General features: G+C 44.8%; 2 protein-coding genes across 9 annotated transcripts in view; one reads left to right on the top strand and one right to left on the bottom strand.

The window, feature by feature from the left end:
• The window catches only part of LOC118512686 (tensin-4-like), a 59,810-nt gene that overhangs the window by 11,155 nt on the left and 28,520 nt on the right, over positions 1-20,135 (bottom strand). The window lies entirely within an intron of this gene.
• Positions 5,512-7,908, top strand: LOC118512685. Its single transcript, XM_036057468.1, has 2 exons — positions 5,512-5,911; positions 5,991-7,908. The coding sequence occupies exons 1-2, from the start codon at positions 5,540-5,542 to the stop codon at positions 7,437-7,439; spliced, it is 1,821 nt and encodes a 606-aa protein (XP_035913361.1). The 5' UTR covers positions 5,512-5,539; the 3' UTR covers positions 7,440-7,908.

Below are 20,135 nucleotides of genomic sequence, written 5' to 3' on the forward strand. Positions count from 1 at the left end.
GGAGCACGATGATGAGCTCGAGCGATAATTATGACGTGTGCATTAGACTCGCCAGGGGTCGGTAGGCTAGTCATGTCATGAGACTGACACCGGACGATACAACCCTTGAAACCCTTTCTAGCCGTCCACACGGACACGTTGATGTGCCCCTTCAGATCGGCCGGGATAGTGGATAGATAGACGATGGAAATGAACCGTGATGGGTATCAAGGATTGGCGCGGTAGACCAAGACCGTGAAGCGTTTGAAGCACCCCATAAGTATGTAAGTAAGAAGTTCATTATTTGTACAGCGAAGTTTGTCATACTTTTATTATGTTTCGCTTAATTTAGTATTTGTTCTTCACTATTCTTTTAAATCTTCTAAACTCATCTTTAAATTTAAATTTGTTTTCAATTGAAATCTTTTAAAGCCATTGTCAATAATAAAAATTATATTTCTGAGAATTACAACTTAAATACTACTAGAGAGAGTTTAGTGTGAATATAATCCTGCCTATCCTGAGTCCTGAACGACTCCAAAAAACGACGACAAAAAAGTTCGCACTGCTTATTTTGCACCTTACATGATGCAAACAAATCCCCCAAAACACTACAATTTCAACTTAGTTTTAAATTGCAAAATCTTTCAACGCAGTGTGGCACTCGTCCGCAACTTAAAAACCAATCACCATTTCATCCGCAAGTGCTCTCTACACTGCTCTGCTGACAGTTTAATTTTACACATTCCATCCCACAGCTCCAAACCTAGTGCACAGGACACGGCATACACACACACACACGCACATACCCGAATCGTGTTGGAACTGGAACGCACCCGACATTCTGCTGTACAAGTGCAATAAATGACCTGTCGGGCGGGCCGTGAATGGCGATACCCAAATCACTCAAACGGTTGCGTTTCTAATGTGTGCTGTTGATGCTGCTGCTGCTGCTTCTAACTCTAGGTTCGAACACGAAATACGAAAAATTGAGTGCCATGAAAACTATTGCGCCCACCCGTTTCCCAACACTACCCTCCCCTACCGCCAACCATTTGCGGTCGAGTGAGGTATGTGTGTGTGTGGTTGTACTTTACGTTCGAAAAGCATCTGGCCAAGCACGGGGCAAAACAATAGCATGGCCTTTGGCACAGCATTTTAGAGCAACGAAACACACAAAAAATGACTCCCAACACCGTACCAGCCAACATGGCAAATGGAAACAGATGCCCAAACATGGCGCTCACTGTACGCTCACTTGAAGTATGCACCATTTATGAGAAATTGTTGAATGTGCAAGTGTAGCTTAGCGGGAACCCGCCGATTCATATTGATTCTCTGGAAACTGGGAAACAATTCCATTCCAAAAGACTTCAAAATTGCCACCCGGTGCAAATCGTTGCGGTGTGATGGGATTGGGGAAAAAACAGTCAAACTACCTTCGCCAAAACTCGAAAGCTTGAAATTGACTTCTCTGGAGTAGTTTTTTTTTTCTTGTTTTGTTTGTGTGTTTGCCGTTGGCAATTCAAAAACTGGGTGAGAATTTTGTTTGCATTCAGCTTCCACTGGATCGCATCCATTCAGAAAAGGTGAATTGCTGCAGTTGAGCGCGAGTGCGATTGAGTTGTACAGACACAAAGCCGATAAGGCGGTGTATCGAGGACGGTGAAACAACACGGCTATCAAACCTTAATGGCACAGTTCGGTGGTCGAATGGTGGTTTGCATCAGAATCGCTTCCGGTGTGAATGAATTGCACCGGCTATCTGTTGCTTTTCCAACTTCATTTTGATGACAATCGGGAACTTTTTGCTTGCCAGATCGAGGCGTTCTAGAGATGGGAGTCCATCCCGGAGATCAGAACTTCATTAGTAGCTGTGTAGTATCAATGATGCGCTGTTTGCAGTTTAATTGAACTATAAAATAAGAATATGAGGACCTTATTTATTTGAAAAATGTTCAGTACAATCCTCCTTAGGACTTTCATTTAAATGAGACTGTTAATATATGTTTGAGGGTTTAACTTTCTCATACTGAGTTCAATACTACTCTATTGTACAGTGATGGAAATTACTTCCACCAGTGCAAACACTTCAGTACCGCAAAGCACTATATAATATTACAAACGGTAACCGCAAACAATCGAAACAAATGCCACAAACAGACTGAACTACTCGATTCCACACGACCGTCCATCCGTTCAGCCCTGTTTGTCAAATGGTCGATCGCATTAGGTTGCAATTCAAGCGGTTTTCAACGACAGCGCGACCGGTGTCCGAAGCAGGCTCGGTTCGTGAAGGTGCCCAAGATTAGCCTTCAAACAACGGGACGGGCAACTTAAGGCGAGACTAATGCTCGTATAAGGTATTTTGCATGCTTCACATACCGAGCGAGCAACACGCGACAGGCGTCGAGTTAAGCGCTTTAAAGGCTCACCGAAGCAGGCCCATGTTGGCACAGGTGAGCATGAAGGGTGTGGTTGGAAGAAGCAGAAGAAAAAACATGCTACCATCTGACACGTTAAAGCCAGTTAGTGTGGAGGACCGCTAGACCGAGGCTGGCATGCTAGCCAACTGCCATTTTTTTTTGTTCTGTGGCAAGACAACCATCTTACTGTAAGGCTGTTCATTGTAGGTGTCGCCAGTTGTTGAAGTTGTCGTTTTGGGCTGGTACCATTTTGCTCCCAATAGCTTCTCCAAAAAAGGTTAACACAAATCTTCAACTATTTGTATGTCTATTTGTTGCAGTTAGTTTATTTCATCCAGACAAGTCTTCCTAATCGTACACGATGCTTCAACCTGTGCCACCCAACCCTCAACCTCCGCTCGAGATAAAACCACACCAGCTCAGCTCCTAACGCCACCGTACCCAACAACCACCCGACAATGATCAACACCCAAACACACGCAAGATCGTCAAAGTGGAACACTACCTCGCCGAACCGATTGCGCACCGGTTCCATTTCTCGCACCAGCTTCCGATTCATAAACTCTAGCCGATGCATCCAAATGCCGCTCTGGAAGTAACGCTCCAAAAAATCGGCAAACAGCTCATAAAACGGTGAGTGTGTCGCAAGCTGAAGAGTTAAGAAGCGCTCCACCACCATATCCTTCAGCACGTACTGCTGGAATCCGTGCTGATTGCGGCCAAGCGCCGCGTGTATGTTAGCCAAATAGCAGTACGTCACCGTACAGTACTCGGTGTACATCAGCTCACCCCGCTCGCGGTGAATCGCTTCGGCGCGCCAACGCGGGATCAACTTGCCCGGGAATGCTTCCGCTATCAGTGGTGCCCGAACGCCGGGAATAGCTATCCGAAACTCCGACTCGATCAGCTCACGCACCGTTTCTGGCCGGTCAAAATACTTCGAGATCGACATGAGTGAAACGATCTTGGCGTTGTAAGCCTCCGACAGGAAGAAGATCAGCACGGTTACGGCAAACGATACGACGCGCGTTGGAAACGGTTGTCGATGGGGTGTGGTGGACGAGAAGAATATCTCCTCCAGTAGATTGCGCTGAAACAGGCGTGGTAACAGACGTCCCAGCAAACGGCAGACAACGATCAACGCTCCCAGCACCAACCAAATGCCGAACGAGAAGGGCTTGAGCAGGTGGCGCAAGAAATCTCGCTCGGTACGGAACGGACACAGTACACAGTAGCCACCGTGTTCCTTGAGCGTCACGTCGTGCATGTAGTGCTCCCGAAAGCTGGTGTAGGCAAAGGTCATATCGAACTCGGAACGGCCGTCGAGCGGGATCCGTTGGTTGTTTACCATGCGCACCGTGCCGTTCAGTTTGCGCACGATCAGCGTGTGAAGGTACTCCATCACCAGCCCTCCGGTACGCTTATCCGAAAGCTCAAAGATGTAGGGGAACTCGAACATGCCGAAGCCGAGAAACTCATACCCGTGAAGGTTTACCAGCTTGTGCGGATAGTATCGGGAGGCGTTCGAAGCATTGTGATGCCGTACATCGAACAGGTGCAATTCTTTGGTGAATGGATTGTCGGTGTACAGCAAGCCTACATTGAATGCACCAGTCGCAACGGAGTAGTTCACCGGTAGGGCTATGTAGTTGAGAACTCCGATTTGGTGGAAGAAGGCTGCCAGTTGGGTGCGGTCACTGTCGATGTCTACAATGACGATGAACTTCGCCGATTTCGCATAACATTCGTGTGTTGTCAAACGATTGGAGCCAAGTGAAGCTGGGAACTGAAATCAATATTGTATCTTTAGAGTACATTAGGAGACACTAAAGAGTTGGCTCTTGGCTTTTACCTCCTTTCCATATCCACTGGCGTCCATCAGCACCAGTGACGCCTCTTTTTTCGCGTACATGAAAACCGATCGCCGCTGACGGGCTAGTGTGATGGGATATCGCGATGCTAAACGCTGCACTAGCTGAAGTATCGTATCGTCTAGGGTGTTTTTTTGGGTACTATACTCTCGAAACTGCACAAAACAAACCTCCAAACCTTCGGGACGGTTAGTGTGCTCTAGCTGGGCAATGTTAGTCACAATGTCCAGGATAGGTGAACATTGGGAAAACTCTAGCAACACCAACAAGAAGCCTACGGTACGTATGATCATGATTTGATTTGAATGCACCTTAAAAGTGAAGAGATGCTCAAACAGTGAACAGAATGCTCAATGAAATACTTAAATTCATACAGTTATCCATTTAAAATAATTGTAATGACTGTTGCAATGTTGCGGTGATTTGTGCTCTAAACATTTCAAACGGCAATGAAATCACTTAAAATACTCCATTAGACAGTGGGCAGTAATGACAAAAATTCAGGCTAAAATTATATCAACAGATATCGCTAGACGTACGATGGAACCAAGATTGATACATTTTTCCGTTATTTGAAGCAAAACATTAAAGCTCAAGGTATCAGCCTGAATAAATTTTGAAGCATGTGCCAAGTGAGACTTGATTCGTTTCTATTAAAATCGGTTCTGCTTGAATAGGGATGATTATTTGTATTTTTTCAAATTACTTGCAATGGAGACGCCTGGTGTTTAGTAAAATTGTAGTAATCATGCGTGAAAAAAGTAAGTAAACTTAATTAATGTCTTTGCCATCATGATTTCTTAAATAAATCCTCTATCTAAGGAACCAAATGAGATTTAGTTAAAATGTTACAATGTAGGAAAATGATCCTGCCTCAAAACGGATGATTATATTTTTTTAAATAATTTCTAATGGAGACGCCTGGTGTTTAGTAAAATTGATGAAACTAAGCTGGGAAAAATTTTAGTAAAATTTCTTTGAACCAGATAAGATGAGGGTTTTTTTTAAAGATTTTTCCTTGTTCGTTGTGTTGCATCAAATACTATAGTTCGTATGATTGCTTATTCAGAGTTGATTTTTAAAACTACACACAAAAAACGGTCCAACATTCAATGGCAAATTTAATACGCTAAAACATTTATACACTGCCTTTGTCACAGAAAGGCAACAATAATTCCGAAAGCCATTACTGCATTCATATCCTAAAAGCGTTATAAAATAATCAACAGTCACTGCGCCTTGTTCTGCTTCATTACGGCTTGCATGGCACGACACTCGAACGCCGATCCTCTCCCATTCCGTGGTCATAGTTACAAAATGTGTCCCATCAGCAAACAAACGCTTTGGGGAGTATTTTTCATGCTGCAAGCCTTTGGGCACTGTTCGGCACAATCCACCCTGCACGAAATGGTAGATGAAATAGCGACGTTCGACAATGCAAGCGATACGAGCGGTACCAACGTTTGCATATTTTCCACCGCCAATTCATCGCTCGCCATGTTTGCTCCGCTGCTGCTGCCAACGCTGATTTCAAAGTATCCGACGACGTTCGTAGACATGAAGCATTACGTTGATGTTGAGTCAGCGAGTTTGGCAAGTTTGGTGCTGCTGGATCTAACGGCCTATCACTACGAGGTAGGGCGAGGTGGTTGTGAGTTTCTGACCTCTAGCTCTAGTAACCGTGTTTGAATCACTTTTTTTCCTCTAAACACAGTTTCCCTTCAACTTTATACAGAAGCGCCTTAATCATCATCCCTGCTACAGGAAGTCGGCCAAATTCATCATCCTGATGGGTGGAACCAGCTTCCAGCGGAAGGCAACGGCGATCAGGTATTTGGATAAGTACTCGATCATGAACTATATACTTGTGCCGCTTGCCAACGAATCGACCCCCGTTACGGTGTACACTAAGCATCGGTTCACCGGCCAGGAATACTACTTCCGTTCTTCCGATCGTCCCGTGCAGCAGTTTTTCCCCGACAAGCTGCGGAACCTGAACGGCTACACGTTCGTTATGCAGGGTGGCACCATCTATCCCTACCTGCTGTTCCTTGAGCGTGAAGGACAAGCAACCGGTATGGTGCCGAACCTTGTAAAGCATATCATCCGCGACCGGTGCAATGGCACCACGTACTTCACGGAGGAGGAAAAGTATCGTCGCGCCGTACATGCACTGTTCAACGTGCCGCTCACTCGATTCCACTATCAGCAAACGATTTACTTCCGCGAGGACACGGGCATCTACATCGTTTGTCCCGTACGGTCGGTGCGTGACTTTCTGCGCCATCTGCTGAAACCTTTCTCGGTCGGAATTTGGATCATTCTGGTCGGACTGTTCATTTTCTGCCGCGTGGTAAAGATTCTCTTCCCATCCATCTGCCAGTACGATCTGATCTCGATCACATTTTTCGGTGGCGGTGGCGTCGAATATCTGCAACCGTTTGCATTCCGCATCATTACGCTTACGCTAGCCGTGCTGATGTTTTTCCTCTCGGAAGCGTACAACACCAAAATCATCTCGCTTATGTCGCTGTCCAAGTTTTACGAACAGCCACAAACGATCGAGGAGCTGATCGATTCCGATTATCGAATCCTTTCGCCACGGTCGGGCAGCAAGTTTCTTGGTCCCATTTCGGCCAACTTTCTCTCGTACCGGGCAACGTTACGCGAAGAAGAGCGGCTTGGGGATGAGGTGCACCGGCACTACTGCTCCATTATGCATCTGGGCAATGCGTGGCTTGCCGTGTCGATGCACATACATCACATCGTCGGTCTGCGATACATCGTACGGGAGCCACTGTTTCGGGACAAAAATCTCATCCAGCTCGAACAGCACACAGCGTTCTATGACCTGTTCGAGGATGCGTTTGGGCTGATCAACGATAGTGGACTGTGGTCGTACCGGTTGCAGAGGGCAGAGAAGATAACGGCTACCAAACCGTTGGACATGATTTATACACAGTTTCAGGAGGTTATTTTTTACTTTAACGATCTGTACTGCGTGTGGATACTGATCGTGGTCGGATGGTTTATCAGTACGGTGTGTTTTGTGGGCGAGATCGTGACGGAACGGTGGAGGCAGCGAAAATTGAAACGCGTGGCAAGGAAGTTTCAGGCAGTGCAGAAGTATCGGCTCGTCTTGGGGTGGTTTAATGTGCGGTGAAGAATTTGGAGGTTTGAGGGGATGCTGGTTGCTTTAGCAGGGGTTAAGTCAATAGATGTATTGTTCGCTCTACGGACGATGTCAGTTGCTCGGCTTACGATGTCGTCTAGGTGTTTCTGACATAAATATGACTATCCTGCACGATCTACATCATCAGCCTCGGGAATCCTTAAGATCCTCAAGAAACCAACAGTTAAGTCACGCCCTCCGAATAGCTAGGCAATGGACGAAAAATAGACTTGGACTGAGCATACTAATAAATAACCTTATTTCATATTTCCTTTCAAAAGTCAAACTACTCAAACAACAAATCAGGTAATCGTGATAAAAGCTAATATATTTCTTCCAACTTCTTCTCAGAAATTCAAATTTGACTCAGAAATACTGAGTACGCAGCTCTTCGTGAATAGGGTAAACTTGATTTAAATGCCTGAAGCCCTGAAACCTTGCAAATTGATTCATTTTTTAATCTATACATAAAAAGCATCATTTGTTTAATTTTATTCTGGTACGGTATTCTGGTTTAAATTTATTCTGGATATGACTGATAGCACGATCGTGATGGCATCAAACATTTACAAGACATAAAATACTCAATCAACCAAATTGAGACCCACGGGGCGCATGAGCTACAACTTGGAGCTTATCTTCAATCAAGCCTTTCTTTAAAACAGTGTGGTACAGGACCAAAAACTTCAATGATAACATGTTTCGAAGACTTACCCTGCTTGTGTTCTGTTGGCTGTCTAGTATACCAAAATCTCACCATGCAATACAATCTTTAACTTCAAATGAGTGTAACCTATCGCCAGCCATTGACAAGCTCGTACATCTCCAACGCCATCGATTTCTGGCCAACGCATCGGCTGAAGTTTGTTTCGTTACCACCAACGTTTCAACATTGAGTGAAAGCCATCCAAATATCTGGTCACTACTGATATCACAACATCCTGTACAGTTTCAAACGGACCAACACATGCAACCTTTGCTCCGACGAACATACGCCAATGTAGTGCTGCTGGATGCTACGGGATGGGATAAGGTGATCATGTTCGATTAATGTTTACTCTTCTACATGCTTAATAAATCAAACTATTATTTCAGTTTCCAGAGCAGCTGTTTTCGAAGCGATTCAGCGATAATCCATGTCACTTCATCGATGCTCGCTTTATCGTTCTAGTAACACGATCATACTTCTTAAATGATCGTTCGGGAATTGTGAGATTTTTCGACGATCAAGGCTTAGTAAACTATGCAATCGTACCCATGCCCTCGAGGGCATCTGACCCAGCAAATAACATCACTCTCTACACCGAAAACCGATTCTCCAAGGAGGAGAGCTACGTGCCACTAAGCGATCTCGCCAGTCTGCATCGACTGTTCCCGAGCAAACTCACCAATCTGCACCGTTACCATATCCGCATTGGAGTGATCGACCTTTTCCCCTACATCATCCTATCCCCGGGTGGACATGTAGGAGGTTTAGTGAGCCATTTCTTCAACGATGTTGGCCGCAAAGTGCTCAACCTGTCGTACACGTTCATTAACCGGCTTTCCTACGATGCAGATGATCTAGAGGCAAACTTTGATCTGGCGTCGTACCGTGACCATTTCCAGCACGAGATCGATTTGCGTGAAATGGGTGGCATGTGTATGCTGTGCCCGGAGAATACGGGCCGGGATTTTCTCACCCATCTGCTGAAACCATTCTCGCTCGGTATCTGGTTCGTGCTGGGAAGCGTTTGTATCGTTTGCGTGTACGTGCGCCATCGTTATCCTTCCATTTTCCGCTACAATCTCCTCCTGCTAACGTTCTTCGGAGGCGGAGGCACCGAGTACAGGCAGGCGTTCCCGTTGCGGATCGCACTGCTGACGCTTGCGATGCTGGTGTTTTTCCTCCCCGAGGCGTACAATACGAAAATCATTTCACTGATGTCGTTTTCCAAGTTTTACGAACGGCCCGAAACGATGGCCGAGTTCCGAAAGTCCGACTATCGTATAGCGGTGTTTCAGAGGCAGGGTGTGTTGCTGGGTGAGCTGAATTTTAAGATGCTTGGACTGCGCGAAACCCAGCGCCTGTATCGTAAGCTCGGTATACAGATTTATCGCTACTACTGTACGATCATTTCGTGCGGTGAAGCGTGGCTGGTTGCACTGTCGGGATTCCAGTCCAAATCCTTTCCGATGTACGTGTTGCGCGACAAGCCGAGCGAAGCTACGCAGCGGATGCAGTTTGCCACGAACTCCCCGATCTACGGGTCGATGAAGCGATACTTTGGATTGTACTGTGAAACTGGCCTGTGGGAACGTCAAAAGCAGCTGCACTACGCAATATTGGCCGTACTGTCGCAGATGAAGGAATCGTTCTCGGAGGTAATATTTTACTTCGATGATTTGCTGTGCGTTTGGGTTTTGGCCGTGGTTGGTTGGTTGATCAGTTTGACAGTCTTTGTCGGTGAGCTGGGTTGGTATCGAGTGAAGAGAAGGAAGCCAAGAAGGAGGAGACACTAACTCTTATTATCTTAACACAGTTTTTACAGACGTTCATCTTCAATAATTATAAACCTAGAATTTAATTATTTTGGCTTCGTTCTAAAATAGCAAAATATTTCTTAAAATTGGTTTTTGAAGGTTTCATATATTAATTTATTTGAAAAAGTGACTTATGAGGAATAAATTCAGCTATTCAAAACAATTATACACTACAATATGCTCTAAAGCATTGATAATCTCATACAGAGACCATTATCGGACTCACAGGAGAGTTAAACGTTATCTTAAAATTTTAATCAACCACTAAAAAATGTATCCGGTGTATTAACCTGAGAGTGATGCTTTATCATACATATTTAAAATCGTTAAATTAGTTATTACGAAGGAAGAGCTGTGGAGAAACAATTTCAAATAATTGAATCTTGGTCATCATTCGTCATAGTTCATAAGAATCAAAACCACTACACCAGTCAGAGAGAACCTTGAAAGTATTGAGTCGCAATGCTGATTTTAAACATATTTCAAGCTTTGTACGCACTTAACCATTCTCCTGGGTCACTTAAACCCATCATCGACCAATGTAATCTGACACCAACGATTGACAAGCTGGTACAACTTCCACGCCATCGATTCCTGGTCAACGCGTCGGCTGAAGTTTGCATCGTTACGACAAATGTCTCAACATTAAGCGAAAGCCATCCCAATTTGATGGCCACTCTAATATCGCAACATCCGGTGAAGTTTGCGTCGGAAAAGCCAGTCAAGTCCAAGATAAAGCCAAGGTACGCCAATGTAGTGCTGCTGGATGCCACGGGATGGGATAAGGTGATCATGTTCGATCGATGTTTAGAATGCAACTTGCTTAACGATAATGCCTTTGATTTCAGTTCCCAGTGCAGGAATTAACAATGCAATTCGACGATAATCCATGTCACTTCATTGATGCTCGCTTTATCGCTCTTGTGACACGATCATGTGTCGTTAGAGATCGTCCCGCCATTGTGAAGTTTTTCGATGATCAAGGTATAGTGAACTACGTCATCGTACCCATGCCCACGAGTGCATCTGACAACATCATTCTCTACACTGAAAACCGATTCTCCAAGGAGGAGATCTACGTGCAGTCGAGTGATGAGGAGAGCTTGCATCGACTATTCCCGAACAAACTCACCAACCTGCACGGCTATCCGATCCGCGTTAGTGTGAAACAGAATGACTATCCCTACATCATGGTATGGAACGATGGTGAATTGATACTTGGAGTTGTAAGAAATATGGTCTACGTTGTTGGAGTTCAAATTTTAAATTTGAGGGCCACTTTCTTCCACCAAACCGATGATCGTTACGATGCGGACGTGTACTTTGGCACCGCCTTCGAGCGGGAACATTTCAAACACGAGTTTGTGTTTAACGAAATGGGTGGCATGTGTCTATCGTGTCCGTACAGGACCGATAGACACTTCACGCCCCATTTGCTGAAACCATTCTCCGTCGGAGTATGGCTTTTTTTGGGAGGCGTTTTCATTGTTAGTTGTGCGCTGCGATTTCTCTTTCCTGCCATTTTTCGATACGATCTGATCCTGCAAACGTTCTTTGGAGTTGTGGGCAGCGAGTACAGTCAAGCCTTTCCTGCTCGAGCAGTCCTCCTTTTCCTATCGTTTCTATCGGTCTACTTCTCCCGAACGTACTGTGCCAAAATCCTTGCCCTTATGTCGCTGGGCAAATTCTACAAACACCCGGAGACGATTGAGGAGTTCATGCAATCGGACTATATGCTAGCAGCGCACAGACAAACGCTTGCGCAGTACCCTCTGGATAGTTTCGCCACGAAATTACTTCCTGTAGCTGAGCACGATCGTTTGAAAAAGCAATTCGGGATGACGTATCACTTAACGTATTGCTCCCTGCAACGTTGCTCAGATGCCTACTTGCTGGCATCCACCTGGATCACACGTGCACTCTCCTATTATTTTTACATCAAAGAAATTGTCATCCCACATCCGGTCAAGATACAGTTTGCCAGGAACTCGCCCATCTTTACGGTGATGAACCGTTACTTCGCTTTGTTTTATGACACCGGACTGTGGGTGTATCAGTTTAGGGTACACATGTCTCTACTAAAGCGGAGATCACCAACACAGCACGCCATTGTGCAAGTCGTCTTTTCGTTCGATGATCTGTGGAGCGTGTGGATGCTCCTGGTAGGCGGCTGGTTGAGTAGTGTCGTTTTGTTTTTGTTGGAATTGATTAGCAAGAAACGAGCGTAGTTTGAAGCAAATAAATGTAATTGAATAACTGAGGCTTTTCTTTGATGCTGAAATCTGCAGAGGTCCATATGGGTCATCTCGAAATATTTGAACGAAGTATCGCCTTCCTCATTGGTAAGAAGAACTCTCATTCAAGTAGCATGAATATCAAAAATCGAATGCCTTTCCGCAGAACATAAGCTGCCATAGTATAACATTAACTGTTCCAACAGTTCTATACTCCGCCTAGGCATCACACTTTCTAAACCTCCAGCAATAAGAACAAGCTTCATTCTTTATGAATAAAAAAAAAAAAAAAAAAAAAAGAACAAGCTTCATGCTAACAAACCATCCAAACTTTTAATATGTTTTGTGAAGTTTAGATCATAAACGACATTATTTTCAAAGCATTTATATGCTCGCCAAGGTCCTAAGTGCGATTATCATTGCTGAATTTTTTATCCGGCTCATGTGTTACTTATAATACGATGGCAACGCTTGGGCATTCATTATTAAACAGCTACAAGTTATATAGCTCGGTCCAACCGCAATAAAACAAATCACTGCTTCACTAGAATCGAACAGAGTTCCTACGTTTTACCTATGCAACGATGGTCCCATACTCGTTCGTTGTCGTCTACTGGTTGTGGACCGTTGCCAGCGGGATGTTGATGCCTGTGTCGAAGGAGAACAACCTCACACCAACGATTGACAAGCTGGTACAACTTCCACGCCATCGATTCCTGGTCAACGCGTCGGCTGAAGTTTGCATCGTTACGACGAATGTCTCAACATTAAGCGAAAGCCATCCCAATTTGATGGCCACTCTAATATCGCAACATCCGGTGAAGTTTGCGTCGGAAAAGCCAGTCAAGTACAAGATAAAGCCAAGGTACGCCAATGTAGTGCTGCTGGATGTCACGGGATGGGATAAGGTAATTCATGATGAATGTTTAGACTTCTACATCCTTTACGAATATGCCTTTGATTTCAGTTTCCAGTGCGGCTGTTTTCGAAACGATTCAGCGATAATCCATGTCACTTCATCGATGCACGCTTTATCGTTCTTGCGATGCGATCGTGTGTGCTTCGAGATCGTCCCGCCATAGTGAAGTTTTTCGATGATCAAGGTATAGTGAACTACGTCATCGTACCCATACCCACGAGTGTATCAGACCCAGTGAATAACATCACTCTCTACACCGAAAACCGATTCTCCAAGGAGGAGATCTACGTGCCACTAAGCGATCTCGACAGTCTGCATCGATTGTTCCCGAACAAACTCACCAACCTGCACGGCTATCACATCCGTGTTGGTGTGCTGAGAAATGATTTTCCATACATACATATTTTTAACCCCGAAGTGTGTCTGGGAATATTGAACATCATGTTCCGGGATATTGGCTTACAGGTCTTAAACCTTACGTACACGCTCTTTCAGCAAAAAGATGACCGTTACGATGCGGACGTGTACTACGACATATTCTTCGAGCGGGAACATTTCCAGCACGAGTTGGCGTTCCGGGACATGGGTGGTATGTGTATATCGTGTCCAGAGAATTATAACCGATACTTTCTGCCCCACCTGCTGAAACCATTCTCGGTCGGAAGTTGGATTTTGCTAGGTGGCATCTTTGTCGTTTGTTCCCTGTTGAAGCTATTCTTTCCTACCATCTTCCGGACTCACTCGATTCAGCAGGCGCTTTTTGGAGTGGTTGGCAACGAGTACAATCAAGCCTTTGCTGCTCGCGCTATCCTGTTTGCGCTTTCCTGGCTATCGTTCTTCTTCTCCCGAACGTACTGTGCCAAAATCCTAGCCCTCATGTCGCTGGGCATATTCTACAAACGTCCCGCAACGATCGAAGACTTTATGCAGTCGTTCTACATGCTGGCAGTGCACAAAGAATTGCTCGTGAGGTTTAATCTGGATGATTTTAAGTCTAAAATGATTCCGCAAGATGAGTTTGAGCAGCTACGGAGGGAGTTTGGTGTAGCGCTTCATCTGCACCACTGCTCGCTCCAGCGTTGCGGCGAAGCGCTCCTACTAACATCGCCATTCCACCAAAGCTATTACCACACCCTTTTTGCCATCAAGGAAATGGTGGTCCCCATTCCGCATCGGTTACAGTTTGCAACAAATTCACCGATCGTTACGGTGATGAACCGATACCTTGGGCTGTTTTATGAGCGAGGTCTGTGGACCCACTACTTTAAGGGCCACTTGCGCATTCTGGATGCGGTGCCTCAGCCGCAAAATGCATACGCACAGGTAGTGTTCAATTTCCACGATCTGATGAGTGTGTGGATGCTTGTGGCAGGTGGGTTGACGCTAGGTATCATTCTCTTTCTGGTGGAACTGTTGAGCAAGAAGCGTTCGTGAATGCGATACTCCTGTGGGTGGATTTAACACAAAGAAGCCGCGTCTATCACTTATTAAGTGTGAATATATTACAAATAAAAATTCCCTCATCATTTATCATGTCTACTCTCCCTTCTCTCGTGTATAATTTCAATAAAACAATTTGATAAATTTTCCCCGATGTTTTCCTGTCTCTCCTGCACCTCAATTTAGAAAGAATGCAATTTATGATGCCACCTACTTCAGAGTGAAAAAAATTCTTCAACGCATCACCGAACCCATACCCATATCGCTTGCTCCACTTGTACAGCTCAGTAAGGTTCTGCAGGCGAAGCAATTTTACTTTCTCCCCATTACTTCATCCATTCTAGAGCCTCGTTTTGGTCGTAAATTATCCAGCAACTCGCTGCCCGGCTCATTTTTATGGGGCGTTTACAACCCAAAAACCAAAAACAAAAAACACATCTCCTTGACCATTACATCAAACCGACCGCAAAACGGTCGACAACCGATGTCGACGATGTACTTTGGCCAGTTTACATCAATCAATCAATCAATTGGTGAAGACAACAACAACAACAAAACGGGCCAACCAAGACTGCGAACTGCCAGGCTCTTAAATGCTTCGATGTCTTCGGGTGGCCGTTCGTTCGTCGAGCGGTTACCGTACACAACAATTTGGTGGATGATTAACAGTGCAAAATGACCGCAAACGTGCAAATGGTGAGTGGAATGAAAATTAATACACGATTTCACTCGTACGTGGTTATTAATCACGCAGCCGGTGAGACTGGTGCGTTCGCCCGGGACGATTCTATGGACAAGATAAGAACGAACGACTGTACCGTCGAGCAAGGTTTCTGCTGACGGGAGACATCTTTCTTACCGGGGCACAAACATCAAACATCATAAATCACAATTTGTCTCACATTTTGCGGAACGATGCGAGCTGGACCGGCCGGTAAACGGCAGTCTTCCATCGGGAAAACTGAAAGTACAACCTATGCAAACTGTCCCATGCATCCCAAAAACACACACACACACCAACGGGTGAAGCGACGTGTCTTGGGCGAAATTTTCTCATCAATCTTTGGCCAGCGTTTAGTCACGAGGGTATCGTTAGCGGTGGAAAACCAATCCAGTGTGTAAGTGTGTGTGCTGGGGGTAGCCGCCTGCTCAACGAACAGAGAGAGAGAAATTGTCTTTGAAGCTATTAGACGGTTTTATTAGATCATGGTAATTGGATAACTGGGTCAAAGTGTTTTGCAGGAAACAGCAGCAGCAACAGTAGCCAGGCTAAACGGTGCGAAACGTATGCGGGTATGGTCGGCATGGTGGGATGAAGGACAGATGGCTCTAATTGCTCAAACATGTCCTTCAAACTTTCTCATGCATTTAGCAGCAGCTTTATTTTGGGAAGTGATTGCCAGGGAGAAAAATAAATTAAATGCCTGCGGTAATTTGATAATTGATGCAAAGTGGACTATAACTTGGCATTGTTATAATAAATCAGCCTTCTTTTCGGTTTTTCTTTTTGGATTAAAATATTTTAAATATTTTCAGTGAAAATGTATAAAAATGCTATTGAGGCTTTGAATAGGTTCTGAGCAATTTAAAAAGGAAAAGGGAGATGTATCTCAAGCAGAAATATAAAACCGATATAATTATAAAATACTGATCAAACTGGCACCAAATCCCATTCGGACCATTTCCCAGTTCGTAGGTATGGATGATGAATCAAGCTACGAAAGCCCGAATTCTCCAAGCAACATCACACGTGGTTGACTTATTTTTGGACAATTCTGGGTCTAATGCCCCTAGTAACATATTTTTTAAATGTTTTGCCACAATAAAAGAATGTTTCATACAACATTTCCATGTTTCCCATTGAACTACACAATGCTTCCTGGAAGCTAAACCAAACCAAAGCTCCAGAACGTGAATATCCGCACATAAATGATTCAGTATCACGCGCAATGATTTATGCTGACATTATGCAAAAGAAAGGACAGCGGCGCTCTTTGTTGTGGCAGGGCTGCCCTGCCAAAGCAACAAAGGACACATATCATCCAAAACCACCGCACAATACGGTTGCCTCCAATGCGAGTTTGGAAGAAAGTTCATGAATAAATGTAGTCGATGGAGATGATCCGCACTCGCGCTACATTACAATTAACCACCAAGCCTTGAACGATGAAGCAACCCAGAAAGCCAAGCCGGTTAAAAATGTTTTCCGTGAGAAGACACCTAACCCTTATTCGCCAATGTTACCTTCGCCGAAAGGAACCAACTTCCGAAGCAATCCAAAAGAAAGGAGAAGAAAAGGTGTCGACAGGAAGGAATGAGATGAAGCTCACTCGTCCGGGTGAAGATTAATTCACTTTTAACGAGCATCATTTTTTTGGCGCTCTCTCTTTCTCTCTCTCTCTCTTCACCTCGGGAATCCCTTTTTCACACCACCGCTGATGGGATATTAATTATTTCGCACACAATACACACGCCACTAAAGGACCGCTGTTTCGCCTGTCAAGGATCGTTGGATGGCCAATCGTCTTTGGCCTCCCGTCGGGTAAGGAAGCAAATGGTGTGAATAAAGCTCATTGTCGAAACATTTTCCACCTTCACCCTACTCAGCTGGCACGTCCCGACTCACCAGACCCACTTCAAAGGGGGCAAGTACTTTGGGGTTTTTGGGGGGGGGCGCGCTTCATCCTGAGCGTCCGTATGAGGAACTTTGGAATGGTGGAATTTTCCCTCAAGTGGCCGAAACGGGAAACGGTTTAGCAAACCCGGTCAAACCCGTTCCACTCACCCGTGAAACCATGCTTACCTTAACCGTGGACTTTCTGTAAAATCAACCCAACGTTCCGGTGTACGGTAACGAAGCAAAATGGCATCATGTCAACGCCGTGACAGGAAGCCGGTTCTAACGGGACTCGGAATTAATCCGATCGCACCGGACACGGGTTTCGCTACGGGTAGCAGGCGGCACAGCAATCTCGGAGGTCGCGAAAGGTCCATCATCGGAAGCCTTCAAGGCAGCGGCAGCAACGGGCACACCGACACACACACACACTCACACCTAGATCGGGATGCTGTGTTTTCCCACCCACCAAAAGCATACCACAATCCAATTATCGGTTCATGTTTTATAACATGTGAGACATATTTTACTCACGACTTACTCGCTTCGTCGCCGACAAAACAAGCCCCTCTCAATCTCTACGTAGCCGTTGGAAAACCGGGAAAATCTTAAACAACAACCGGTGGTAGCTAGAAACCAGAGCACGAAACCTTCACGGGAGAGGTGTGCCTGATGTAGCTGACGGAACAGCGTGTCCGAATCAATGAATCCGAACGCCTTCTGCGGACCCGGCCGACACAATCTGTTTTTACGGTACGTAACGAGAAACATGTTCCAGGAAAGCGTTCACCCTTCCTGGGAAAGCTCACTTGCCTAGGGAGTGGATGGATTCGCTTCTATCGATTAACCCTGACCCAAAGCTGCCGGGTTTCTACGATGAACTGACGTACACCGTGAATAATGATCCTATTTGACTAGGACAAACAATGCGCAAGATAACAAGTGCTGCGTGAGCTAACAGCGTTGGGTTCGGGGGGTGGGAAAAAAGGACACCGTCATGGTTGTGAGACCGAATCAGCCTGGTGCAAAAGATGCAGGAAGTTGGGTTAATGATATCATCCGTCGGCTGGGAACGCTAAATTGCCTCGTTACCTTTTCTCAAGACTGCTTCTGCTTGTTTCATAGCGAATTTGAAGGCTGAGACATCAAGTTCAAGTTTAGTTGAGAGCATCAGCAGCTATATAAGAGCTTTAAAAAGGGGAATTTTGGGACATTGGGGAAATTGTGGGACATTGGGGAAATTTTGGGACAATTTGTTAATCATTGACCATGTGTATTAGAGATCAACTCAAGTATTCCCTTGGCTGTTGTATCTTGTGTAATTTGCACAGGGAACTTCGACGGCATGAGGTACATCTTGTAATTCTGAAGAAAGATAATGATATCTGATAAGAGAGTTTCTAGAGTATGCCATAGAATATTCCAACGCAGAATAAACGGATGAGTAACGCCTGAAGGCTTCATCGTATAGATGTCAGAATATTAGACCAAATAGTGATGAATATCTCAAAAAAGATGGACCTCGTTTAATGAATCTTGAGCGAATAACCGAGATAAAGTCATCCTTGTTAAATACTCTCAGAAGCCTATCAGCCGATTAGAGCGGCTCGCAACTGACCTCAGTAGTGACCAAAAGCATTGCTAAGAGAATAACTATCTATCAGATGACTACATTGTATTATTCTATAGTTACAATGGTGGATCGTCTAATCCTGAAGATCCAGCAGACCAGATAACTATTGGAGAGGTTTTAGCTTCAAACATAAACGGATGCGATCTCTTATACAAAATGATCGAAAAGATATCCTCAAAATCTGGAGAAGATCCATGTGGAGGCTAAATTCAAATATGTGTGTACACTAATACAACATGCCAAACCTGGTAGCATGATCTCAAAAGTAAAATTTATGTCTACGATATTTACGAGACGTGATAATCGAATGCCCAATTTTATTGGGAAGTCATAAACGCATTAAATTGTATTCACATTTCTGAAGACATAAAATAGGTGCTCTGCTAAGCACAGTTTAAGCTTAGCCTCGCTCAGATTTTCCTGTTCAAGCCTGCAGTAAAACATCTCTTTGATTGTGTGAAAGCTTTAGTTTAAAATAGCAAAGCCTCTTACTCTAATCTGTTCCACTAAAACCAAACCTGGGCATCTGCTAAACATTCCACGCTAAGTCTTCTTAAGCTATTAACAATCATTGTACGAGAAACAGTGATTTCGTATAATCCAGCTCTTCTTATCGTACCGCCTGCACCGGGCGCAACAAGTGATCTGTTAAAACGGTAAGCAATTATTACGAACAACTTTGCACGGGAGCTATTTTACAGGTGAAGTTTTTTCTTGTCCATTTGAAACTTAGACAAAAGCCAACAAATGCTAACGGAAAGAAAACTTTGGTAGCACCACAGCAAAAGGGGAAAAGTAATTTTCTCTCTAAACAGTTTTAAACGATTCTCACACCGTTCGCTCAAAACGCGCAAAATGCACCCTATCCAGGCGGGGTAATCTAATGCTTCACGGATGAATGTGGCTAGTGCGCACAAGTTACACGGACAACTACTGCAATTGTCCACCAAGACCAAAAAAAAAACTACCTTCCTTGGGGCACGAATAACATTCCACCGTGCGCCCGATCGTTAAGCGATGGATTTTCTTAGCGTTCAAACACACCACCGACAGACACGAATTACCTTGAGCTCGTGGTCGCTCATTAACGATAATACCGCCGTGAAGTCAAGTTGTGATGTGTGATTCTTTCCGGGACATCCGGTGACAATGGCGAGACACCCGACAGGGAGAAAGTAATTAAAAGCAACATGATGACGACGGCGTTGTCGAGAGAGGGAGAACGAGAGATAAAATTGTTAAAGGTAAATTAAATCTAGCCACCCTAATTGGACCAGCATCGGTGCCCAATTACTGGTCCCTCGGTCGACAGCGCCACACC

Source organism: Anopheles stephensi, chromosome 3 (assembly GCF_013141755.1).
Source record: "Anopheles stephensi strain Indian chromosome 3, UCI_ANSTEP_V1.0, whole genome shotgun sequence".
Lineage (NCBI taxonomy): Eukaryota > Metazoa > Arthropoda > Insecta > Diptera > Culicidae > Anopheles > Anopheles stephensi.